The sequence below is a fragment of the Piliocolobus tephrosceles genome, chromosome 11 (genome assembly GCF_002776525.5).
Source record: "Piliocolobus tephrosceles isolate RC106 chromosome 11, ASM277652v3, whole genome shotgun sequence".
NCBI lineage: Eukaryota > Metazoa > Chordata > Mammalia > Primates > Cercopithecidae > Piliocolobus > Piliocolobus tephrosceles.
In genome coordinates this window covers 58,741,464-58,769,144 of record NC_045444.1, presented here as the reverse complement: position 1 = coordinate 58,769,144, position 27,681 = coordinate 58,741,464, and the positions used below count along the sequence as shown (strand labels likewise).

The window sequence follows — 27,681 nt, the reverse complement described above, 5'->3', positions numbered from 1 at the left end:
AGGTCTTCATGGCAGCCCCTCCCATCACAGGCTCAGAGGCCTAGGAGGGAAAAATAGTTTCATGGGCCAAGCCCAGGGTACTGGTGCTATGTGCAGCCTAGGAACTTGGTGCCCTGCAGCCTAGCCACTCCAGCTATGACTAAAAGGGGCCAAGGTACAGTTCGGGCCATGGCTTCAGAGGGTGCAAGCCCCAGGCCTTGGCAGCTTCCATGTGGTGTTGAACCTGCAGGTGTACAGAAGTCAAGAATTGAGGTTTGGGAACCTCTGCCTAGATTTCAGAGAATGTATGGAAATACCTGGAAGTCCAGGCAGAAGTTTGCTGCAGGGGCGAGGCTTTCATGGAGAACCTCTGCTAGGGCAGTGCAGAAGGGAAATGTGGGGTTGGAGCCCCCACACAGAGTTCCTACTGAGGCACCACCTAGTGGAGCTGTGAAAAAAGGGCCATCATTCTCCAGACCCCAGAATGGTAGACCCACTGAGAGCTTGTACCGTGCACCTGGAAAAGCCGCAAACCCTCAATGCCAGCCCATGAAAGCAACCAGAAGGGAGGCTATACTCTGCAAAGTCACAGGGACCGAGCTGCCCAAGACGATGGGAACCCGCCTCCCACCTCTTGCATCAGCATGACCTGAATGTGAGACATGGAGTCCAAGGAGATCATTTTGGAGCTCTAAGATTTGACTGCCCTGCTGGATTTCGGACTGGGGCCTGTAGCCTTTGTTTTGGCCAATTTCTCCCATTTGGAATGGCTGTATTTAACCAATGCCTGTATCCCCATTGTATTTAGGAAGTAACTAAGTTGCTTTTAATTTTACACACCCATAGGTGGAAAGGACTTGCCTTGTCTCAGATAAGACATTGGACTGTGGACTTTTGAGTTAATGCTGAAAGAATTAAGACTTTGGGGGACTGTTGAGAAGTCATGATTGGTTTTGAAATGTGAGGACAAGAGATTTGGCAGTGGTCAGGGATGGAATGATATGGTTTGGCTGTGTCCTCACCTAAATCTCATCTTGAATTATAACTCCCACAATTCCCATGTGTTGCAGGAGGAACCAGGTGGAAGATAATTGAATTATGGGTGTGGGTCTTTCCTGTGCTGTTCTCTGACAGTGAATGAATCTCACAAGATCTGATGGTTTTAGAAATGGGAGTCTCCCTGCACAAGCTCTCTTTGCCTGCTGCCATCCATGTAAGATGTGACTTGCTCATCCTTGCCTTCTGCCATGATTGTGAGGTCTCTCCAGCCATGTGGAACTATAAGTCTAATAAACTTATTTCTTTTGTAAATTGCCCAGTCTCAGGTATGTCTTTCTCAGCAGCATGAAAACGGACTAATATACATACCTAATAAACGTATAGCATAAAATACTATTGCAGAATCTGGGAAAGGTGGTCTCCCTCATGTATTCCCATTTCCATTAGTAGCATCACTGTCCACCTCTTCACCCAAGTCAGGAGCCTCCCCTTCTCTCTACACCTCCACATTCCATCACCATCAGTTCTAACATTTTGCCTCCATCTTGTGCACCGTGTACCTCACTTTTCCTCCCTGTCACCTACCCTTATCTACCCTACCCTCGAATCCGGATGCCCTTTGGAGGGAGGGCCTCACCCCTTTCAATGTGCATCACCAGATCAAAGAGAGGGTGGGAGGAGGAATGCCCAGACACCCAGGTGCGAGTTGGAGAAGCTGCAAGGCAAAAGCTCCTCCCTGCATTCCTTATTCCTTAATGGCTGGCTTGGCCCCCACCTCTCTTCCTTCCTCTTCTGGTCCTTCTGGGTGGCACCTATACAACCCTGATGGGCAAGCATTGAGCCCTAGAATCACAAAGAACTGGCCCAGACATCCAGCAGCTTTGTGACCTTGGGCAGGCTGTTAAATATCTGGCCTCTAAAATGAGACAAACCACAGCACTAAGGAGAGGGCAGTGTGGTGAGTGCCGGTGGGATAACGCTTGTGACACACTGGGCACAGAGCTTCCTGTCGTAGGCGCCCCATTGCCAGCAGCCACTCCTGCTCTTCTTCCACCATCCTGGCTCACACCCCACTGAGGGGCTAAAACCCAGTGCTAAGTTTGGGAATTTGTCACTACATCCCTCTGGCTCTCAGGTGAGAAGGCAGACGTACAGGGCAGCAAGGGGCAGGCTGGCAAGAAACTCTGCCCTGTCCTCCCTGAAAGACTTGACTCTGTGCCATCACCTCTTTTCTCTTTCCTCAGTTTTCTCTTAGACCCTTGTAACTTTTCTTCCTTCACTTTTATCATCCTCCTCACACCTCTGTTCACATGTGTGCCCAGCAGAAGAACATGCAATTTGGAGGACGTCAGACCTGAATTCAAATCTCAGTTTGCCCACGTACACGTGTGTGGCCCTGGGAAAGCTGCACCTGAGTCACTGAGCCTTGTTTTCAAGCCTGTGGTAAAACAGGACACAAATGCCTAAAGATTAGTTCAGTTAATGTCCATGGAACCCCTCGCACGAGCCACACAAGGAAGGCACTCAGCAATGATCGTTTCTGGTCTCTAGGGGTAGGCATTCCAGGTCTCTCCTTGCTCCTCACCCATGGCCTTCACCCAACCCCATTTCCCCCCTCATTGGGGTCTATTATGGTTAATTGTATGTGTCAACTTAGCTAGACAATAATGGCCAGTAGTTTGGTTAAATACTAACCTAGATGTTGCTGTAAAGATATTATTTAGATGTGATTAACGTTTACAATCAGTAGACCTTAAAGTAGACCACCCTCCATGATGTGCGTGTGCCTCATCTACTCACCTGAAGGCCTAAGAGCAAACAGGTTTTCCTTGAGGTTTCCCAAAGAAGAAGGAATTCTGCTTCTGCCAATAACTCTTACCTGAATCTCCAGCCTGCCAGCTCTAGACTTCAGACCTGCCAGCCCCCGAAATCATGTGAGCCAGTTCCTAAAAATAAACCTGTCTCTCTCTCTCTCTCCATCTCTATCTCTTAGTGCTTCTGTTTCTTCAAAGAACCCTGACTTGTATGGGGCACTACTCGGCCATGTTAAACAATCCCCCAGATTTACCACATTGCTGGTGGGCAGACACCCAGAGCCATCACAAGGCCAGCATGGGTAGATACAGCAGTTTTGTTTCTGCCGTATGGAAGGGGGTTCTGCCATCTTGGTCATTCTCCTTAGCTTCTTTCTCCCATGTGGCTGGACCATGTCCGGCCCTCAGAACTGGCTGCAAGGCTGGGCCCTGTTTATCTCAGGCTGTACTCTAGAGGGCTAGAGGGTGTAGGGGTCAATGAGCTTTCTCTTCCTTTTATTTTAGTGACACAAATCCATCCAGAAAACTCTGGTTGAACATTGTGGGATGAAATACATAAAGGAAGTAGTAAGCTGGCTTTGGTATTAAATTAATAATTCCTAACAACTAAAAGAAGACCGAGCCCAACTTAGGAAAGTTCTCTGCATTGGTTTTGAGGTCAAAATTACAGGTAAATCTAAAATTAAAAGTTTTGTTAAAATTGTTAAATCTGTAGCTAATAACCCTGCTAGGATGCCATGGTGAGAGATAACTGGTCAAAGGCAAAATTCCTGAAACCCCCGGCCAGATACTATTTTAATGCCATCAAAATCTCAGCCAGCTTTCACATCTGGTGTGTCAGCACATAAGAGCTGGTGTTATTTATCATCCCCTTAGGCACATCTGCTCTTCCTTTTCTGATTCGCCTTCTCTCTCCTTCCTGAGATTTCCTATTCTTTCTTTTCTCCTCCTTAATTCTCATCTTACTTCCCTTTCTTCTGTTTTGTCACATTTCTCTTTTTAGCTTCACTCTCTCCATTATCACTCATTCAGGACCCACTCTAGCTGCAGGAGGAACTGAGCAGAAAGATCCTGCTGCAGGCCCTGTCCCCAGGGCACATCTATGCAGGTGAAACCTGGGGAAGGGAAGTACCAGGAGCGGCTCTGAGCAAAAAGGCCCAGAGAGTCCCCACCAGAACAGCATCCACAAGGTACGAGATATGCAGAGAGGAAGGACATGGGGTAATCTGAAAGGATGACAAAAGGCAGGGAGAGAGGGAAGTTGCATGTTGCATCATGCTTCTTAAGAGTCAGATGGTGGAGAGCAGTGGCGAAGAGCATCTGTTCAGGTACCTGACTGCTTGGGTTTTAATCTTGGTTTCTCTAATTTCTAGATATAATACTTGAGGTAAGTTATTTAACCACTCAGGGACATCATCTGCAAAATGAGAACAGTAATACAACCTACCTCATGGTTGACTTGAGGATCAAAGAAGTAAATAAATACCTGTTAAGTGCTTGGAACACTGCCAAGTAAACATCCAAGAAGGACTGGATAAATTATATATGGATAAATATCTTGGTTATACTGGATATGGCAAATATCCAAGAAATGCTAGCTGTTCTCCTTCCCATTTGAAACCAAGGCAGCTTACAAGAATCAAAACCCACCTCTCACCTTGACTGTCTCTGAAATCCAAGAGAAAGCCAACCCCGTGAGAGACAGGAAGAGGAAAAGTACCATCAAAGTTGGGAAGCACAGGTTCCATGCTGTGTCTAATGGAATTTTCATGCACTGATGCGCAGAAAGAGTATACTGTGGATTACACAGGATTTGGACACTGGCCTGAGAATTTAACCATCCATTACAATGGGTATCACCCAGGAAACTACACTGCAAATTCCAAATGCCCACCTTACCAGCAATCTTTTGGGACACCACTCCATTTTTAGGATGGTGACTGCCCACAACTTCAATACACATACAAGTTCCTAAAAAATTTAAACCTCAAATTTGGTGTGTTATGAATTTTTCTCACATTTGAAGTGTGCTACCTATGAATAAGGCTCCAAAACACTGCCTTAAATATGACACTTGGCAGAAAGTTACTTGTCCCTTTAACTAATTCTTTAATTTTTTTCAGTAATTCTTTCAGATTTTACAACGAACTAATTCTCTTACTTCAGTTTTTTCTGAATCCTGAATATGTGGAAATAACACTTGGAACATTTTCATAGTGACACCTGATGGTGGCCTTTTATGGGTCATACTTTTCAGACTCGAGATTCTTGGCTCTAAACAGTGAGGTTGTGTACATTTTGGCCACATGTCTTAATGATAGAGCAAGAGTCACTGCAGATGTGAAAGAAGGCCCTGGGTTTGACTTTAAATATTCATATATTTTTTCTTTTTAAAATATTTTTCTTTCTTTTTTAATTTTGTTTTGTTTTTTTAATATTCATAAATTTTGTGAACAGAAAAAAGAATGAGTTTCATCTACTAGGATGCCAAACTCCTCAGAGGTGACTAATGAAAATAAAGCATGCACTGTACTTTAGAAGGAAAATAATATTATTAGCCTTCCACATTTGCAAAGACAAGGCAGAGAAATAGAGATTTTAGGGGGACTGCATCAACCATATTTCCCTTGCATCACCAGAGCTCCTACAAGGTGGATGGGGGGATCACTTCTAGGACAAAGAAAATTCAAGATACAATGATGGAGAAAGGATCCAAGAGGAAACATAGGAAGACTTCTTCTCCTTCCCCTTCACTCACATTTCACCCTATACAGCAATTTGTGTCACATTGCAATTCCTTGCATTTCCAAATAGACTACAAGCTCCTAGAAAGCATCCAATGTGTTCTTGCATTTCATGTTTTGACACCTGGCATCATACTCAAATCAGAGAAGACATTCAATAGGTGTTTGTTGAGTAACTTAATAAAGGAATCAAACAAACACTGCCAAACCCCTTATTGTAGGAAAGAAGAAATGGACTTGAAAATGTAATTGTAATGGCATAAAATACATAGGGATAATATGTCTTTTAAAAAAAATAAATCCTACTTTCAAAAAAATAGAGCATATTACCTGGTGACTGCTGGTCTCAGATACTTTAACATCCAAAGACCCTGCCAAGACAGCATACCAGTTTGTTCCAATATCACCCTGGCGAAATACTGGGGAAAAAAACAGTGATATAAATATAACAGATACAACTTGGTTTTACTGTAGGATCTGATAGTTTTTCACTGGTCCAAGCATGTCTTGGACCTAACTGAGCTTACCACCCTTCCCAGAACTCTTGCCCACAGGAACATGACATGTTTTTCTTTACCTCATCTGTCAACAAAGCTATATCCTATTTATTCAATATTCTGTGAAGTGTAACCTTGTTAAAGAGAACTCTATCATACTTACAGAGCTGTAATAAAGATGATAGCTTTAAATGTTATAAGATCCTTCGAATTTAAGAAGAATTGGCTGATATTTCCCAAGACTATACTAAAAGCAATGTGTTTTCTAGACTAGCACCTCTCCTTTTAAGGTGACCAATGATTGATTTAAAAACCAAAATCTGCTTTGTTTAAAACTTTTAACTACTATATTATCATTGTCCGTTTTCTTATTCTTTTTATAAATTCACTGCTTTTAAGCATTTGAATGACCCTCATCAGAAATTTTTGAACCTGATCTTGCTCCAAGTTTGTCCTCTCAGAGAGAAAATATTTAGGTATTTACATAGAACCATAGTTCCCATATCATATTAAGACCAGGTTTGGGAAAGTAATTCCAAAACACTGGTTCAAAAATTTCATGCAAACCAACTGTCCTTTTAAATATCCTAACTAAATAACTAGATGGAGTGATTTGATATTTTAAAATCCTCTTCACAGTTAAAGTCAGAGGTCAAGTAACTCAATGAAAAATCACATGACAGCTCGTGGGATAACTGAGTCCTGGCAAGGCTAGTGCTCACTGGAGACAAGCAAGCTTCTGGGAACCACAATTAATGATGACAAGTGGCTCTGAACTTCCTGACTAGGACATGCTGTGGAAAGGCAAAGAACAACAATGACATCCTACCAAGTGCAATGACAAGCTTAAGATGGGGTCGATGAGTTTATAGCTGGTCTCTCCAGTAACTCTGCTATTCCAAATCTTTGTGACTCATTTTAGAGTTAGGGTTTTGTCTTTTACGAAATTCTTGGCCCCAAAAGACATTATTATTTGTCAATCAAATTCATGTTACACGTTAGGAGATTCATTTCGAAAATGGCTTTTAGAAACATAAAATAGTTTTATTGCCAAAAGAATAAAGTTTCTGATATCAGTTTTAAAAGACTGGTTGAAAATGATATGTATGGATGATTTTTTTCTTAACAGAAATGTAACTATGAGTTGGGTGCGGGGGCTCACGCCTATAATCCCAACACTTTGGGAAGCCACGGCAGGAGGATTGCTTGAGACCAGGAGTTCAAGACCAGCCTGGGCAACATAGCTGACCTGGTCTTTACCAAAATTAAAGAAAGTAGCTGCGCATAGTGGCATATGCCTGTAGTCCTAGCTACTCAGGAGGCTGAGGTGGGCAGATGGCTTGAGCCTAGGAGTTCAAGGTTGTAGTGAGCCATGATTGTACTACTGCACTCCAGCCTAGATGACAGAGCAAGAACTCATCTCAAAAAAAAAAAAAAAAGAAAGAAAAAGAAAAAGAAATGTAACTATGCTTCTGTGTACACATAGGAGAACATTTTGAAGAATATACCCCAATTTTTTTTTTTTTTTTTTTTTTTTTTGAGACGGAGTCTTGTTCTGTCACCCAGGCTGGAGTGCAGTATGCGATGGCGCAATCTCAGCTCACTGCAACCTCCACCTCCTGGGTTCAAGTAATTCTCCTGCCTCAGCCTCCTGAGTAGCTGGGATTACAGGTGCCCGCCACCACGGCCGGCTAATTGTTTGTATTTTTAGTAGAGATGGGTTTCACCGTGTTAGCCAGGATGGTCTCAATCTCCTGACCTCATGATCTGCCCACCTTGGCCTCCCAAAATGCCAGGATTACAAGCGTGAGCCACTGCGCCTGGCCCACAAAATGTTAATGGTAGAAATTGTAGGTGATTTTTATTTTGTTGACTTTCTAAATTGTCTACAATAATGTTGTGACTCACCCTGTTGCTTTCCCACCCAGAACCACTCATGCCCTGTTGTCTAACTGAACCCAGGTTTTAGACAAGTTTCCACCCTCATCCATAGGGCTAGGTGTTAGCTCCACTAGGGCAATCATGATTGGTATAAATCAGTCCTGGTGATCCCATTATTTTTGCAAGTGATTTGTTTAGACTTAGGCATGTGATGCATTTCTGGCCAATGAGTCAATACAAGAAGTCTGCTGGGGGACTTCTAAAACAGAGACCCAAAAAGAAATAAATAGTCCTTCAGCAGGACGTTTTTGTATCAATACATAATGCATCCAACAGCTGTAGCTGTCAGAATAATTTGGGACAAGTCTGAGGACAAAACCCAACACCTCAGAATGCATACAAAAACAAAAAATACAGGAAGGACCTGAAGCCTTAATAATTTCACTGAGTCACTTCACTAATCAACCCTGAAGTCATTCTACCTCAAGATTTCTTCTATATGAGTAATTGATTTTTTTTCTCGTTGTATAAGTCATTGAATATTCAAATCAGTTGAAAGGGAGTTTTCTGTGAGTGCAGCATAAAGTGTTCCAACAGAAGAACTATTACTTCTTTAATGAAAAAATACTTTTAAAAAAATCCAACTGTTACTCTATCTCCCTGCCCCTTATTCACACCTGGAATAGATGATATAACCGGCATTCATTCAAAACATTACTATCAGCACTAGTTAAGAGAATTTTTACCTTAATATACTATTGGCCACACATTTCTTGATTAGAGAAAACCATTATTTGAATTTCTAAAGATATAGCTAAATGTGTGAATCATTACATCCCTCCAGCTCCATCCAGAAAGTCAGTTGCCCTGGAAGAACCATTTACGTTCTGTGAACAAAGGAGTTAGGGAAACACCTACATGGAACTGAATGAACAGACTAGAGGGAAATGTCAACTTAATACCTTTGGCTGAAGCTCAAATATTTAGCACATGAATACTCCATTTGCTATTTATCTCCATAAAGTAACCACAAATGAGCATAAACCATACATGGAAATATACTACTAGAGTTGCATTTCTTACATGTTATTCCCTTTTCCAGATTCTCATAATAACCACATAAGCAAATCTGATGAAGGAGATTTGGGTGAAATTTCTCAAAAGCTTTAACTTCTTTCAGTCGAGTGAAGATTATATCCACATCTTCGCTGGATCGCTCCAATGGTCTGTATAGGGAGAAAAGGCACAAAAGCTATATCAGTAAAGATCTACCTCAAAGTGAGTCAATAGGCCTCATTTTAATTATATTCAAATTTACCCAAATATCCCAATTGTGAATATTTCATTGCAAACATTTATCCACCCCCTTATAGGTATTTCTGGGCTGATATAGACATTTCTGGAGCTTTACCAAATATTCGCCTTAAATCACTACTACTGCAGATGCTACAGCAGGAGTCAACTTCAGAGTGCTAAGTTCAAGGTGATACTACGGTATAATGCTTAATCCCTTAGAAGCACAAGATACATGAAAATGCAGATTTTACTAAAAATTGAAGTCTCAAACACAAATGCCTGCAGCGGCCAATGAGGTAAAGGAAGTGAGTAGAAAGAGCAAGATATAAGGGGAAAAAATCTCTAAGAAAACAACAGTGAAATCACAAAGACAAATAAGAAGTGACAGCCTCAGTGCTGGTGATTCTCCAGGGAATGGTGGGCATGAGGGTGAACTGCAAACATGGGACTGTCCACAGAGAGCAGCTCTTATTTGGCTGTTTTCCTTCTTCTTAGTTTTCTGTGTAAATGTGAGCCCAGATGTTGTCAAATCTTCCCATTGTTCAAGGTAAATCTAGTTGTGTAGACATCTGTTTGCTTTTGGTTTTTTTTTTTTTTTTTTTTTTTTTTTTTTTGAGACAGAGTTTAGCTTTTGTTGCCCAGGCTAGAGTGCAATGGCATGATCTCGGCTCACTGCAACCTCCGCCTCCTGAGTTCAAGCGAATACAGGTGCCCGCTACCACACCCAACTAATTTTTTGTATTTTTAGTAGAGATGGGGTTTCACTATGCTGGCCAGGCTGCTCTTGAACTCCTGACCTCAGGCAATCCACCCGCCTCGGCCTCCCAAAGTACTGGGATTATAGGCTCACTTTGTTGCCCACCCTGAGTGCAATGACACAATCTTGGCTCACTGCAGCCTCGACTTCCAGGGCTTAAGTGATCCTGCCACTTCAGCCTCCCAAGTAGCTGGGATTACAGGTGCACTCCACCATGTCCAGCTACATTTTTGTACTGGCAGGGTTTCGTCATATTGCCCAGGCTGGTCTCAAACTCCTGGGCTTAAGCAATCTTCCCGCCTCAGCCTCCCAAAGTGCTAGGATTACAGGCATGAGCCACCGCGCCCGGTCTGTTCATATTTCTTGAACACTGTGTGGGCCACACACACAAAAAAAATCTATGGAATAGATCCAACCTGCTGACTGCCATTTCGTAACCTCTGGATTAAGATAAATCAAAGAACCAAACAAAAATAAGATAGTTTTACGAACTATATAAACTATTTTTTTCTTTTCTTTGAGCAATTTTCCAAGTCTGTTCCTTCCATGTGCTTTGCAGGAACCCACTGCTATTCTTGATAGATATTTCACATTACATAGAAACTATCATGTGTGCCCCAGAGCATTCTGGGATCAGAGGAAACAACCTGGATGAGGATGTGACAGAGACAGGTAATGTTCACCAAACAGCCATGTGCTCCCCTGAATGTACTAGCCTCCCTTGTAGTTACGTTGGGGCTGGACTGCGAACAAAACTAGCATATATCTCTTCTGAGGTGAGACTGGTAAGAGCCGGGGGCCTCTCTTCTGCCTCTCTTCTTCAGGAACAACTTTGAAGGGTGTTATGGGTTGACTGTGTCTCCTCAAAAGATACATCAGGGATCTGGTACTCAGCACCTGTGCATGTAATCTTCTTTGGAAATAGGGTCTTGTAGATGCAATCAAATTAAGATGAGGTCACACTGGATAATGGTTGACCCTAATCTAATAACTAGCACCATTAGAAAAAGAAGGGAAATTGGACAGACAGACACAGGGAAAACAGCCACATGGAGGCGGTGACAGAGATTGGAGTGATGCATCTATCAGCAAGGAATGCCGAAGATTGCTGGCAACTTTCAAAAGCTAGAAAGGGACAAGAAGGATTGTTCCCTAGAGCCTTCAGAGAAGACACGGGCCTCCCACACCTTGATTCTGGACTTCCAGCCTTCAGAACCCTGAGAGAAAAAAAGCGTTTGTTGTTTTAAACCATTCAGTTTGTGGTATCTTGTTCTGGCAGCCCTAGGAAACTAAGACAGGAGGCATGTGTTTTACATGCTATAGCCACAAGATAGAGAAGAATGTACAACCCACAAAAGATTCTGTATAGTGACAAATATGAAGCTACTGAGATGGGGCAGGGATGTTATCACAGCATCACCCAGTATTACTCAGACTAATACAGAAGTCAAGACTAGCTACGCCAGAGTTCAAGGAACCTGGGACATTGTCAGAAGAAGACAGATCCCATCATGAGAGATGAACATTTTCAGAGGACATGAGTAGATGACCCGTTACTAAGTGGAAGACCTAAGATACAGGCTTTCCTGAGCTTCGTTTAAAGGCTCTTCACCTTGCTCAATTTTCACCCCATCACACTTTTAGGCCCAAGAAAACTAGATTCAAAGAATATGCCCACAACTCCCTGGCCTTCCAACAAACCCCTACTGGAAGGATTTGGATTCTGCTTCTTGGGGAAGAGGAAGGGAAATCCTGATGTGTGTGTGCCCAGTCTCTGAGATGACAGCGTGCCTGAAAGCACTGAGAGATGTGTAGGCTTGACTTGGGAAAATACAACATATCAGATTCAGTGCCTCTTCCTCCAATTACCCCTTTGGAAGGGCTTTCTAAACTCCTTACCAGATGCTGTGTCCTCAAAGTTACGGGGCTTTGGAACAGAGACTAGGACTTCAGCAGTTAATAAGGTGGTATGGACAGTGGTGCAGACAACTTTCAGTCTTTGTGTGTCTCGGGGGCAGCAAGGACAGCAGCAGCTGGCAGAGACACCCCTAGCGGGGGATCCCAGACAGTAAAGCACACTTCCCAGGGGGCAGAGCTAGTGCTGGTGCCAGTAGGAAGTCGGGTTGCTGCTATAGAAGCACTGGCAGCAGCCACAGGCCCAAAGCAATGGCAGCATGCAAGTGACCATGGGAGGAATCATAAGGACTAGATGAGCTAGAAACTGACTGGACATTGATATTGCAGATTCTACTTAGCTACATAGGAAAAGAGACAGAGATTAGAATCCATCTTCCACAAAGAAGGAAAGAGCATCCCTTTTTGTTTATACTCACCAGAGCATCTCCCACATTAGGAATGCAGACTAGGGCAGCTAAAAAGATTTTTAGTCTGACACTCACCAGAAAACAGTAGAAGAAAAACGTATGTACTTCTATACAGTCCAAAACAAGCACAGAAGAACTTCAAGCTTCATAACCAGATTGTTAAATGACAAAAGACACTTGGAAAGACAAAATTGATTTGAGATAACTGGGAGAAGAGTGAAACCTCTTCTCCTAATATTTTTGTGTACCCCCAAATTAGGCCATAACGATGTCATTCTTGTTTAATAGTTAAGCCTCAGAAACAATGAAAAGCAACCTTCTATCTGTCATTAATTTTATTGGGTACTTCATGGAGTGGGGAAAATTTCATTTGGCTATTAACAGACACCATTCTCATTCGATCTCTGGAATCTACCACCAGTGATAATCCTTTTGTGAATCTCTAATTTCCTAATACAATGCATATTCTCACCTCTCTAGGGGTGATGTCTGGGACCTCCTTTATAGATCCTACAGTGGCCGCAACAGGGCCAACCATACAAAACCCCTTGAGTGTAATGTCCTACAGCGACCTTAAACTGAACTTATCTTCTCTCCAACATCTGCTACTGCACCTGCCCTCCTTACTTCCATGCATGGAGTAGACTCACCCTCTGCTATAGTCTAAATAGCACAGAGGTGAGCCTACTCCCTCTGCTATTTGGTCCCTCAAAATTCGTGGGTCGGAAATTTAATCACCAGTGCAACAACGTCGGGAGGTGGAGTTTAATGAAAAGTGCTTAGGTCATGAGCGCTCTGGTTTCATGCAGTATTTGTGGATTAATGAGTGGATTAATGCTGCTATAAAAAAGGCTTGCAGGAGTGGGCTCAGCCCTTTCTACCTTCCACCATGTGAGGACACAGCAAGAAGACTCTGACCAGATGCTGGCACCTTGATACTGGACTTCCCAGCCTCCAGAACTGTGAGAAATAAATTTCTGTTCTTTTTGAATTACCCAGTCACCAGTATTCTGTGATAGCAGCACAAAACAGACCAAGACACTCTCCCTCACCACATCCCAGTAATTTTACCTGTGAATGTCTCTCAAATTCATCCCTCCATTAATCCTTATGCCAGTCTCTCATTGAGCGTGGATAAAGGACATGTGAAGCACAAAGCACATGATGAGACATGAATCTGAACAGCATGGCAGTCCTATCCTAGGAGGGTTCTGTCTAATAATCAGCAGAAGCATTTTAAGCAGGGTAGTGGCATGCTTGGATAACCATTTTGGAAAGATCACCTTGACTGTGACTACAGGCAGATGGGAGACAGTCAAGATCAACAGCCAAGAGGAAGTTAGGAAGTTCTTGCAGTATATCAAAATGATGATGTGGTTTCTCTAATTATAGCTCACTCTAGGCTCCTTTCTTCTCCCTTCATAACGATGAACAGCTGGTCCCTAAGCAAAAGCTCCAAGTACAGAGAATTGATTTTCCTTAGCCTGGCATCTAATATCTAGGGCCTTTTTAAAAAATGACTTTTTAAAAACTTTCACTTTTAAAACATGTTCAAACAACAAAAGAATCATTTACAGCCCCTACAACTTGGTATTTTAAAAAATTAACATCCTAATTAAGAAATAGGCTAAAGACTTGAACAGACATTTCTCCAAAGAAGACACACAAATGGTCAACAGGTATGAAAAGGTGCTCATTGTCACTAATGATCAGGGAAATGCAAATCAAAGCCATAATGAGATATTACCTTACATCTGTCAAGATGGCTATTATCAAAAAAAAAAAAAATGTTGGTGAGGATGTGAGGAAACTGGAACCTTTGCACACTGTTGGTCAGTATCTAAAATGGTGTGGCTGCTATGAAAAACAGTTTAGAGGTTCCTCAAAAAATTAAAAATAGAACTACCATTCATCCAGATATCCCACTTCTGGGTGTTTATCTGAAAGAACTGAAATCAGGATCTTGAAGAGATATTCACACTTCCATGTTCATTTCAGCATTATTCACAGTAGCCAAGATATGGAAACAACCTAAATGCCTATCAACAGATAAACGGATAAATAAAATAATACATATATACATACAATGGAGTATTATTTACCCTTGAAAATGAAGGACATTCTGCAATCTATGACAACGTGCATGAATCTTGAAGACATTCTGCTAAGTGCAATAAACCAGTCTTAGACGAATACTGCATATTTCCACTTATATGAGGTTTCTAAAATAGTCAAATTCATAGAATACAAGAGTGGAATGGTGGCTACCAGGGACTAGAGTGAAAGGGAAATGAGTTATTCATCAGCTGACCTAGAGTTTCAGTCAAGAAAGATGAATAAGCTCTAGAGATCTGCTGTACAACACTGTGCTTACACCCAACAAAATACATCATACACTTAAAAATTGGTTCAGAGGGTAGATCTCATAGTAAGTGTTCTTAACACACTAAAATAAAAATTTTAAAAAGAATTATTTGTAAACAAAGACACTGTAGAAGGCAGGATTATAAAGTGGCCTCCTACGATCCACGCCTTGTATAATCCTTTTGAGGCTGGGTGGGAGCTGCAATTTGCTTTTAGCCAATAGAATACAGCAAAGTGAAGAGAGATCACTCCCATGATTATGTTATGCTGTATGGCAAAGGTGAAGAGATTTTGCAGATGTAATTAGGGCCCAGAATTAGTTGACTTTGTTAATCGAAAGTGCGGTTTTCCTGGTTGGGCCTGACCTGATCAAGTGAGACCTTTAAACTAGGATGGAAGGAGTGAGAGGCTCTTTTGCTGGCACTGAAGAAGATAGCTGCCCTGGTTGCCTGAGAGGGCCATGTGGCAAGAAATGTGGGCAGTTACTGACTGACAGCCAGCAAGAAAACAAGGACCTCAGGCTTACCACTGTGAGAACTGAATTCTGCCAAAAATGATGTGAGCTTCAAAGAGGTCAACTGAGCTCCAGAAAGAAGCACCTCTTATTTATTTATTTATTGGTTTGTTTGTTTATTTATTTATTTTCTTTTTTAGACAGGGTCTCACTCTGTCACCCAGGCTGGACTGCAGTGGCGTGATTATGGCTCACTGAAGCCTCAACCCCCTGGGTTCAAGTGATCCTTCCACCTCAGCATCCCAAGTAGCTGGGACTACAAGTGTGCGTCGCCACGCTATTCTAATTTTTTTTTTGTTTTTTTTGTAGAGACAGGGTCTCACCATGTTGCCCAGGGTAGTCTTGAACTCCTAGGCTTAACCAATCCTCCTGCCTCGGTCTCCCGAAGTGCTGCAATTACAAGTGAGCCACCACACTTGGCCAGGAGCACCTTGATTTCAGACTTTAAGACTCTGATTTCAGCACCTTTAAGACTCTGAACAGAGGATCCAGACAAGCTGTGCCTAGACTCCTGCCACGTGAAAACAGACAGATAATACATGTATATTTTTTTAAGCAGCTAAGTTTATCATAATTTGTTACACAGCAACAGAAAACTAACGCAAAGTTATTTTATCACACTGACTAATTTCCTTATGTCCCAGCTTAGATTTCACTCCCTTCTTGGAGATTTTCCTTACAATGTTTTCTCCTCTCTGAAATCCAATTGATAACATTTCTTTTTGACATCTAACCCCATTATTTATTATTTCATGTTTCATGCATGTAAATTTTTTCTTGGAGAGACCTTCTGCTATGGTCTAAATGTTTGTGTCCTGTGTCCCCCAGATTTATATGTTAAAATCCTAACCCTTAAAGTGATGGTATTAGGGGGTGGAGCCTTTGGGAGGTGATTCGATCGTAATGGCAGAGCCCTCATGAATGGGATTAGTGCCACTATAAGACTAGCTCTCCATTCTGTCATGTGAAGACACAGAAAAAGGTGCTGTTTGTGAGTCAGAGAGCAGCCCTCACCAGACACCAAATCTACCAGCACCTTGATCTTGGACTTCCTAGCCTCTAGAACTATGAGAAATAAATTCCTGTTGCTATAAGCCACCTAATCTAAAGTACTTTGTCAGGCAGGGCATGGTGGCTCACACCTGTAATTCTAGCATTTTGAGAGACCAAGGTGGGAGGATTGCTTGAGTCCAAGAGTTCAAGACCACCCTGGGCAATATGACAAAACTAAATTTCTACAAAAAATGTAAAAATGAGCCAAGCATATTGGTGCACGCCTGTGGTCTCAGCTACTCAGGAGGCTGAGACAGGAGAATTGCTTCAGTCCAGGAGGTTGAGGCTGCAATGAGCATGATCACGCCACTGCACTCCAACCTGGGTGATAGAGTGAAGCCCTGTCTCAATAAATAAATAAATAAAGTACTTTGTTTTAGCAGCCCAAACAGTCACCTTCATTTATCTATTCATTCATCCAATAAATGCTAGTTGGATCTTATTTCTTATTAACCCTCGAATCACTATGCATTCCTGTTTTGTTTTGTTTTGTTTTCTTCTTCTCATGGTTCCTCAGCTCTTCCAAGATGAATTTCACAGTCATAAAAAACTTTCTGACAGCAAGTTAGACAGAGGACAATCCATCTAAATTAGCGAAAGGCTAAAACTAAAAATATCTGATGTCATAAAATTATTTTAAGTTCTATATAAATCATAATGGTAATAATGCCTATTAGCAGTATCAAAAAAAGACCATTTTATTAGAATGCTTTGATAATCTTAAAAGAAATAGGGTTTATTTTTTTTTTTTTTAATTTTTTGAGACGGAGTCTCACTCTGTCCCCCAGGCTGCAGCGCAATAGCACAATCTTGGCTCACTGCAACCTCTACCTCCCAGGTTCAAGCAATTCTCCTGCCTCAGCCTCCCAAGTAGCTGGGATTACAGGCACCCGCCACCACACCTGGCTAATGTTTTGTATTTTTAGTAGAGATGAGGTTTCACCATGTTGGCCAGGCTGGTCTTGAACTCCTGACCTCACCAGTGATCCACCTGCCTTGGTCTCCCAAAGTGCTGGGATTATAGACATGGGCCACTGTGCCTATCTAGGAATAGGGTTTTAAAGTTAAGTTTATTTTTATTTTTTTAGAGATGCTATGTTGTCCGAGCTACAGGACAGTGGCCATACACAGGCATGATTATAGTGAACCAAAGCCTCAAACTCCTGACCTCAAGCAATCCTCCTGCATCAGACTCTCACGAAGCTGAAACTACATGTACATGCCACCACATCCAGCTAATTTTGAAAATTTTTTGTAGAGATAAGGTCTCTCTATATGTCCCAGGCTGGTCTGGAACCTCTGGCCTCAAGCAGTCTTCCCACCATGGCCTCCCAAACCTTAGGTATTACAGGCATGATGAGTCAATTCTTAATTACCACCTGGACTATAAATAAGTGTTAAAACCATTCTGTTTTTCTTTCAGGAGACACAGACACGAGAGAAATTTATGAAATCTAGAAATTTTAAATGACTCCATTCACCAAACACATCCTTTCATGAATGCTCATTCATTTTATTTATTCACTCAGTAAACTATACTGCTTTACTACTGTACATTAGGCACCTTAATCTGAAGTACAAAGATGAGCAAAATGCCAACACTCTCCACGAGGAGCTCACAATCTAGTGGCAAACGGAGTCAACCAAAATTAGAACATAGTATAATGAGGACTGTATTACAAGTACCAACAATGTTCAGGGCCAGATCTTGTTTTACTACAGAAGGTAGTTGAATATGGAAACTATCAAAGTCAGGCATCCAAGGGAAAGCAAAGGTTCTGGATTCCGGGTGCTGCCCACATGCATGATGCAATGTGGAAATCTACTGTGCTCTTAAATTTTAATTCAGTCAACTCTGGATTATCTAGGGACTAATTGGCCAGTTTCTAAGTTCGCTGCAGCACAAAATAAGAACACAAAGGCATTTGTGGGAAAGAACACACAATAACCATAAATCAGTAAGAAACATTGTCCCCTCGATGACTTCCGTTGCTTGGCTATCTGACAGTCAATATTTGCAAACCCTTTACCGTGGAGAGTGTCCACTCCCCTCATAGATCAGCTGAGTAGACCCCTTATTGGCGACTCCTGCCACAGCTCCTGGGGACCTCTTGGGACAGTAGATTCCAACACCCAACAGTCAGACCTGAGGGGTGCAGGAAGAAGAAGTGAAGAGAAAGGGGGAGGGAGGCAGAACTGCTGTCTGCCCAGTGCCTTCCCATAATCATAAATAAAAAGCTTGGCCAAGAAATGGACCACATTAGCAGACTATGGTGACACTGTCCTCTTACGGGAATATATATAATGCTCAACTACCTCGATATGTTTTTTTTAATTTTCAGATGTCTTTGGAAAATCAGTAAATGTATTTCAAAACATTGAGTGTAATGTTCACTTAATATATATGCATTAAAATGACTTTGCAGTTCAGTTTGACTCTTTTTAACAGTAATTTAGCATTGTAAAGAGCTACTCATCTTCTCCAGTGAAGAACTGTCAAATCTGAGATAATGCATGTGAGCTTTATCAATTATAAAAGGCTACAGAAGCTATTTCTAGTACCACCATCATCATCATCATTATTAGCCACCAAGACCTTTTTTTAAAAGTATCTCAGGAAAGCAATAAAGTGCTTAAAAACATATACTAGAATTCGTCTATGCCTTTTAGAGATTTAATGGATAGGTGTGCACTGTGCTTTTTTTCTATAACAATAGTTAAGATCTTAAATACTATGTACTCTACAATTTCAATCTTTTTATAACACTATTAGCTTTTCAAAGGGCCTTGACACTTACTGAAAAATTTGATTATCATAGCCGTGTTAGATAAAACAGGTATTAAGAATTCCATTTTGGCCGGGCACGGTGGCTCACGCCTGTAATCCCAACACTTTGGGAGGCCAAGGCGGGCAGATCACCTGAGGTCAAGAGTTCAAGACCAGCCTGATCAACATGGCAAAACCCCAGCTCTACTAAAAATACAAAATTAGTCAGGCGTGGTGGTACATGTCTGTAATCCCAGCTACTCGGGAGACTGAGGTAGGAGAATCGCTTGAACCCAGGAGGTGGAGGTTGTGGTGAGCTGAGGTTGCGCCATTTTCCTCCAGCCTGGGCAGCAAGAGCAAAAGTTTATCACAAAAAAAAAAAAAAAAAAAACCCATTTTACACACATTTAGACACAGAAGTTAGGTGACTATTAGTATGCTAAAATTGTGTGTATTTATAATGTCAGTGATGACATGGATACAGCAAAAGTCTTTGAAACTCAAGATGTTTACCACTTATGTTATTATTTTAATTATATGTTTATTAACCACTTAGAATACTGAAATGTTTACTCTTTACTAATTACAAGTTTTTCCAACAATGTCAACAAAATTCAGAAAGGTGTTGAAAATACACTCAATCTGCAAGTATTTAATGAGTATGAAGACTATACTTTCAGGAATCTTTTCTTTTTTTTCTTTTTTTGAGACAGAGTCTTGCTCTGTCACCCAGGCTGGAATGCAGTGGCACAATCTCAGCTCACTGCAAGCTCTGCCTCCCTAGTTCACGCCATTCTCCTGCCTCAGCCTCCGGGGTAGCTGGGACTACAGGCGTTCGCCACCACACCCAGCTGATTTTTTTGTATTTTTAGTAGAGACGGAGTTTCACCCCATTAGCCAAGATGGTCTTGATCTCCTGACCTCGTGATCTGCCCACCTCAGCCTCCAAAGTGTTGGGATTACAGGCGTGAGCCACCGCGCCTGGCTCAGGGATCATTTCTATAGTTCGTTACTGAGTATCATCTGTATGACAGGTGAATAAACTACTCAGGTGATACAAAGATCATGGTTCCTGCACACAGAAAGTTAAAAATGGGTAAGAGAGATACGTACATCTACAGCAAGTATCAAGGTGAAATGTGGTAAGTAGCACAATGGAAATGGGAAAGAAGAGAATGGGAATCCAGGAGAGAAAGAGACTTCAATTATGGATGAAATTTCTAAAAACACTTCATGAAGGCATTACTGTAAAATCTCCTTAAACTCAGTTTCTTCTCATTTCTTTTTTTATGACTACAGCACCAACATTGTTTGGTCATTTCATCCAAAAACTTTGGTGCATCACTGTGGCAACTCTCCCTAGAGAACTCCTCTCCCTGTGAGTTTCCTACCCACACAGCCACTCCGACCACACACACACACACACACAGACACCCATATACATACCCACATAAACACGCCTACAGAGATACATACAGACACAAAAGCAAGCACATCCTCAAGGCAATCAACTGCCCAAGTTCTCTCTCGGCTGAGGCTCTTGACTCTGCAGTATTCAGGGTGACTCTCAGAAAAAAATCCCTTTGAAGGAGTCTGAGATCCCAGGGGCCATTGCAGTTTTTCACTCACAGCTGAGATTGATCATCAGTCAGACAGGGCACACCAAGACTCCTGTGACCCTTCGGAAACATGGCCTGCACAGCCACCACTAGGGAGGAGAGCACATGAAGTCAGTGAATTCCTGGCATACCTCCTTGCTTAGCAGTCATACCCTCTTGCTTTTATGTCTCTATGAAAGAATGAAGAGGAAACTGCTCCCTCAAGATCCCAAATGAGATAAGAGAGCTGTGATTGACACTCACTGCAGACCACAATTTTGCCCTTAAGCAAAGCAATAAAAAGGTCCAAATACCTCCACCTCCCCCACCACTCTGTCCTCGGCCACTCTGTCCTCCGCCCATGGATGAATAAGATGATAGATCTGAGGCTCAGGGCTATTCTGAGAGTTGAAAAACCCCATCATTAGGCAGAGGGCCGGACCAGGCCTGCTAATGTCTAAAGAATGTTTAGCCCTGCATTTGTAAGTGAAGAGAGAGAGGAAAACTTTTGGAACAGGTCTAGAGTGCTGCAAATTGTCTTGTTACAATTAAAATGCAATGTGAAATCAAAGTACAGCCTTGTTCAATTTTAACAGACCCTTTTCAAAAACCTCTGACTGTTGCTGAGCATCTAACCTCAGTAGAGGATCATCAGGCTTGGCAAAGGCTCTCCACCACACACCCTCAGCCTTAGGTCACCAGACCCCAGCCAAACAGGGATGCTTACTGAATCCCAAACAGCACTTAAAATAGAACTCTACCATAATTGTCCCTCTGAAATACATTTCCTCTACTAGCATTAAGTTAAAAAATAATTTCGTGTGGCTCCTTAAAATTTAGAACAACTTCTGGGATGACTCAGATAACCAAGGCTTCTTTAAAATGCTTTCCGGATGGATTTCAACTGATGGCTTTTCTTCCTCTATGTAATTTTCACCATAGTAAGCAAAGGCTCTCAAAAATCGTTTCACAGTACTTAGTGCTACACTCAAATTTGAGATGACTCTGCTCAAAAAATTGCCACTGTTGCCCCTAAATAGTAGGAGAGCCCACGGAGGGCCTTGGGTTGAAAGAGGTAGAGAAGGGGACTCTCTTGAGTCAGGTCCTTCTGACAGCCTTCTCTTAGCTCTCTCTATTCCTGGGTAACTAGAGGGAGACCCTTGGAAGAGAAAGAACATGGAAAAAAGGAAGCATACTGAGCATGAGGGGAGAGGAGGAGACAAAGAACTCAGAATGTAACCTTATTTGGAAAGAGGGTCTTTGCAAATGTAATTCGTTCGGAAGAGGTCATATGGAACTAGGGTTGTCCCTAAATCCAATATGACTGGTGTCCTTCTGAGAAAAGGAGAGGACACACAGAAACAGACACAGAGGCAACACAATCACGTTATGATGGAGGCAGCAATTGGAGTGATGCATCTACAAGTCAAGGAAGGCCAAGCAACCATCAGAGGCTAGGAAGAGGCAAGAAAGGCTTTCTCTCTAGAGTCTCCAGAAGAAACACGGTCCACACACACAACACCTTCATTTCAGACTTCTAGCCTCCAGAACTGTTCCACAATACATTCCTGTTTTTTAAGCCACCCAGTTTGTGGTACTTCATTTTGGCAGCTGTAGGAAACTAATATATGGTCCCATAGAAATTCACCTTCTCAGGGAAAATTCTCAGGCCCATGTTCAGTGCTGGCTCCAACTCTGATAAGGCTGATGAAATTGCCCAGTGCTTCTCCCATAAAACTGAAAAGCACTCTGGACAGACAAAAAGTCTTTTGTCAGTCTCTATCACCAAGAAGGCAGGCACCTTAGACACTGTGTAGACACATCATAAGGGTATGGCTCCCAAAGTAGTTCCCACAAAAGGGGCAAGTCATTGCCTTCCAGAGTTCAGGCATGGATGCTCTTTAATTAAGATTCTCCCCACAGGCATCCAAACTGAAGAGTCCCAGCTGTATCTCAGAGGATCTGGACTCACTGCTACCCGTTTATTGGGACAAGTGAGATCACATCTTCCACCCACATCCTGCCAAGCCCATCTCACCTACACTCCTTAGACTACATTTCCATTGAAAAGTCAAACAAAATAAAAGCAGGAAATGCACCCACCTATGGTAGGACTCTAGGATTTGGGGATGGTACCTCTGCAAGTTCCATGTTAAACAATTATAAACCTGAACAAAATAGAGGAAGTGACTGCTTTCAGACACTGGACAACAAATACACAGTAGTTTGATCCCAGCAAGAAGGGAAACACACAAAAAAGATCTATCTACACAATAGCCTTGATATTTTACCTGGAAACACATTCTGGAACACAGACAGAAACGGAGAACTCAAACAGAGCACGGCAGACTCACAGGGTTGGGGAGGCAGCAATCAGAATTCAGGGATGCTGAAGTAGCTGGAATGTGCAGTGAAGTGAGCCAGAGAGAAAGAAGTTGTTCATAGAAAGTGATCCAAAGTTTAGCATAGGGGGTCTTCTTAAGTCATTAGCTGCACATGGTAGATCAATACTCATGGAGAGATGTGGCAGACAATAGGTCCTAGACAGTGTGAGCTGAGTGGACATTCCAGAGGTTACACAGTGCTGAGAGATACAGCACTTCTGACCAGTCAGAGTACACAGGCTGATTTATATTGCTTATTGTCTCCACTAGAACATAAGCTCCATAAAAGCAGGGATTTTTTTTTTTAATAACTATTGTATCTCCAGTACCGAGAACAATGTCTGGATTATAGTAGACACCCAATAAACATTGTTGAAATAATAAATATACTTTTTATACCTTTTTTATTTGTTGTTTTGCCTGGAAACACTTTCTGGAACGGAGGCAGAGAGGGAGGCTGCCTGGATCACCCTGGACATTCAGCTGAGTCTCCAAAACTGCTACTGTAGACCAAGAGCTAGACCTACTATAATAAAGCTTAAAAACACGCCAAACAGAATCAAGTTGATTGGCCGACATTAACTGCCTAGGAAAATGGAAGCTGATCTTTTCTAAAAAAAGAAACACAATCCAGACTCTCAATAGCATAGCATCCACAGTATCTAGCATACAAATATAAATTACTATAGATGCAAAGAAATAGGAAGATGTGACCCATAACCAGAAAAATAATCAGTAAAAACAGATTCAGAAATTATAGAGATGCTGAAATAGCAAATCAGAACTTTAAAACAACTATAATAAATATGTTTAAAGATTGAAAAGATTATTATAATGCATGAACAGATAGGGAATATCAGTAGTGAAATAAACATATTTTTAAAAAGCAAATGGAAATTCTAAAACTTAAAAATACAAAATATATGGACTTAATAGTAGATCGGGCACTGCAGAAAAAAAGGAAAACTGAACCTCAAGACAGGTAATAGAAATCATCTGAACTAAAGCACAGAGAAAAGGATTAAACATAGTAATAATAATTAGAGACTCAATAGCCTCAGAGACAATACTGAGAGTTTAATCCACATATGATGAAAGTCCAAGAAGAAGAAGAGAGACAAAATGGAGGGAAAAAAATTTAAATAATGGATGAAAATTTTCCAGTTAAAAAGCTAGTAAACACCCCCAAAAGTCTAAAATATTATAAAGTAAAATTCAAGCTTTAAAAGTATGGCAGATTAAAGATGGCCACAAATGCTTTGTCGTCATCTCCATTAAGAGGTGGGATTTACTTCCCCTCCTTGTTAATCTAGGCTGGCTCTGTGACCAACAGAAAGTGATGGAAGTGATACTATGTGTCTTGCGTTTAGCACTATCACTATCAAGCCTACTACCCTGAACAAGCTGCTTAACTTTCCTGAGTCTTGACTTTCTCATATCCAATAGAGTGATGTGGGACTAAATTTTCTGACATTCTGTCCAGATTTAGAAAAATCTATATTCTAAGAGGAGTTACATATCAAACCAATAAATAAAAATAAATCAGGATGACATGTCAAAGTGTAAATCTGTAAGTACTTGGCTGCTAAGAATATGAATATCTTAGTCAAAATGTACTTGAACCTTCTAGATCTATTGCTAAGTCAAAATATACTTAGGATTCTGGCTAGAATAATGTACTCTTTATGGCTCTGACTTATAAACTAAAGACGATATAGTAGTAATAGGGTCCTATAGCTAAAGAGTATTAGTAAACTAAGATGATCTAAGGCACATTAGGATATAGTCAAATCCCTTTCCTTTCGCAGTGCTTAGGCTTTCCCCCCAACAACCCTCAGTCTTTTATTTAAGTGAATAGACTTAAATAAATCTGAGGTAGCTAGTAGAAAAATTATCTGTAATTGCTTATAAACTTTTGTTAGAAAAAAACCTTTTGTCATACCCACTGAGTCTAATATGCCTCATTTTCATAGTTCTAAAACCACAAATGCCAAAAAAAAAAAAAACAGATGCCTTGAATTTCATTCTTTTTGGAAACAGCTTCCGGTATACCCTTCGGTGTGTAACATGGCAAGAGCAGTCCTCACCATCACAAATCTCCTGTATGCCTCACTGCATAGAATGAAAAGCCCCAGGCAGCATGATTTGTGCCAAGGACATATGGCAGGGATTATGATTAGTTAGGGATGAAGATTCAATTTGACAGTCTTTCTTTTTAGTGTGAGTCATTTCAGTTTTCACAGAGATCAGAATTAACAGTTCAGTCCAGGTAGGCTAGTGTATAGAATGCTGATTTAATAAAAAGAAAGCCATCCATACATATAATTTCAGGAAAGGTTTGAATGATTGCATTTAATTATAACTGCCAGTAATTATGACTACCTAGGCAATAAGAAACCTGGAGACAGGGCTCCCAAAGGGCCAGCAAATGGCAGAAAGGAGTCTTGTTATAGTCATGTATGATCCATTTAGCAATAGGATACTATAACTACCCACCCATGCCAAAGATATAGTTCTGGCCTGGGAGATTATAACAGGCTTCTTAAACACCAAAAGCTGGTCCATCTTTTCTATCCCTCCTATGAAGGAAAGGAAGCCATTCCTCAGAACCAATAAGAATCGAATGCCCATACTTATCCCAGTCCCAAGTCTCTGAGCAAGCAAAACAGGAAGCATCTTCATCCCCCAGCTTTTCTTCACCAAAGCAGAGATAAACAGCACCAGAATTTTGAACTGCAGTCTCTAATTTCTTTCATTCACAGCATCAGAATTTTGAATTGCAGTCTCTAATTTCTTTCATTCAACAAGACTGGTACATGTCTACATGTACAAGCACAGTGAAAAGTTATTTGAGAATTACAAGGGAGAACCAGACCTTGAATCTGCCCTAAAGCAGTTTCTGATCTATTAGGGGATCTAAGACATATATCTAAATGACGGCAATGCAAGGATAAAAGCAGTCATATGGGTCTGTAAAAGGTACACAGAGGTCTGTAGAAAAACTCCTAGAAGTTCAGAGCTATATGAGATAAGAGTGAGTAGAGAAGGCTTCACAGAGAGCCCCTTTCTTCCAATGCTCAGCTTTCCATAGCATTTTAACTGATATTTTAACTAGGTCATGGAGAATGGACAGAAATTGCAAAAGTACAAACAGAGGTTAAAATGTTTCCAGACAGCAAAATAATAAAGTTTGAGTAAAGGCATGGAGGTAGGAAATGACAGGCCAGGAACAGCCAGTAGTTCCAATGATTTGGAGTTCTATTGGTTCTGAGAAACAAGATTGGGACCCAATTGCAGCAGCATTTGAATGCCAGCCAGTCAGGCACAGACTTCATTCTGTTAACCACGGGAAGGCCAGCAGAGATATTTAAAAATCAGAAAATCAGAAAAAATCAGAGCCATCATTTTCAAAAATTAGTCTTCTAGCAGGGAATGAACTGGAGAAGAAAGGGGCGAAAGTATGGAGGGTAATTAGGACAGAGTTTTTAGGGCTCCATATGCCATGCTTTTCACAATAACATGCAGAATCCACATGCTCATTTAGGTGTGACAATATCATTACTCTCTTCTCTCGCCAATGTCTACTTAGAAGTAGTGCAACAGTAAGTCTTTTTTTCTGGAGATGGTCATGATTTAAACCTGTAGTCCCAGTGAAATTATTAATAGTGCCCCCATTCACTCTAAAAAATATTCGGGTTTGGATAATAAATTATGTATGCACCTTACTTAGAAATAATCCTTCTTGGCCGGGCGCGGTGGCTCAAGCCTGTAATCCCAGCACTTTGGGAGGCCAAGACGGGCGGATCACAAGGTCAGGAGATCGAGACCATCCTGGCTAACCCGGTGAAACCCCGTCTCTACTAAAAATACAAAAAACTAGCCGGGCGAGGTGGCGGGCACCTATAGTCCCAGCTACTCGGGAGGCTGAGGCAGGAGAATGGCGTGAACCCGAAAGGCGGAGCTTGCAGTGAGCTGAGATCCGGCCACTGCACTCCAGTTTGGGCGACAGAGCGAGACTCCGTCTCAAAAAAAAGAAAAGAAATAATCCTTCTCCTTCCACTTCTCTGCGGATCCTCTCCTAGATATCAGGGATTCAGAGCCAGTTCACATCATTTGCAGCCCCCTCCCCTCATTCACTATATGACAATTATGTGATCAGTTTCTCTCCCTCCCCAGGATATCAGGTGATCACTTTTTTTTTTTTAGGCTTTAGAGCTTCTGTTGCCTTTTTTCTCTAGCTCCAAGTCAGTGGGTCAGCGCAGGATGAAATTCTGATTGAAAAGATTTAGGTTGTTGGTAGGATGGTGGTGGGGGGTGCTGTGAGGGGCAGGGATGGAAGTCTGGAATAGGAGATAGAGGCTCTCAAGTCTGAGAAGAGGGAGGAGGACAAGGTTTCTCCAGAGAGCCATGAATGAGTAAGATTCCAGACCTTTGTCTTTTCCCATCCGCAAATACCAGTGGGTGTGTGAAGATGATGATGAAAGGGTACATGTTAGCAGCAAAATGAAAAATGTGACTTGACTGCATGAAAGTAGCACTAATTATAGTCATTTATTTGAACATCATATGAACCATTTGTCCCTAATTACAATGCTGTCCAAGAACAAATATATAAATCATAAAAGATGCCAGATCATTTTTATTGTGGCTATATTTGATTGTAATAGTAAACTCTTTATATGTGTTCATAATTATAGTTTGTTACTCATG

At 41.6% G+C, this 27,681-nt stretch overlaps 1 protein-coding gene across 17 annotated transcripts in view; it reads right to left on the bottom strand.

Annotated features, from left to right (window-relative positions):
- Positions 1-27,681, bottom strand: part of RAPGEF4 (Rap guanine nucleotide exchange factor 4) — a 312,185-nt gene that overhangs the window by 247,052 nt on the left and 37,452 nt on the right. For all 17 annotated transcript variants that reach the window (XR_004229213.1, XR_004229214.1, XR_004229215.1 and 14 more), the window contains exons 2-3: positions 8,998-9,140; positions 5,867-5,955 (exon numbers count right to left, since the gene is read on the bottom strand). Coding sequence is in view for 14 of the 17 variants with exons in the window: in XM_031936487.1 (XP_031792347.1) it covers positions 5,867-5,955; positions 8,998-9,140 (232 nt within the window). In the remaining 3 variants the exon portion in view is untranslated. The remainder of the gene's footprint in view (positions 1-5,866; positions 5,956-8,997; positions 9,141-27,681) is intronic.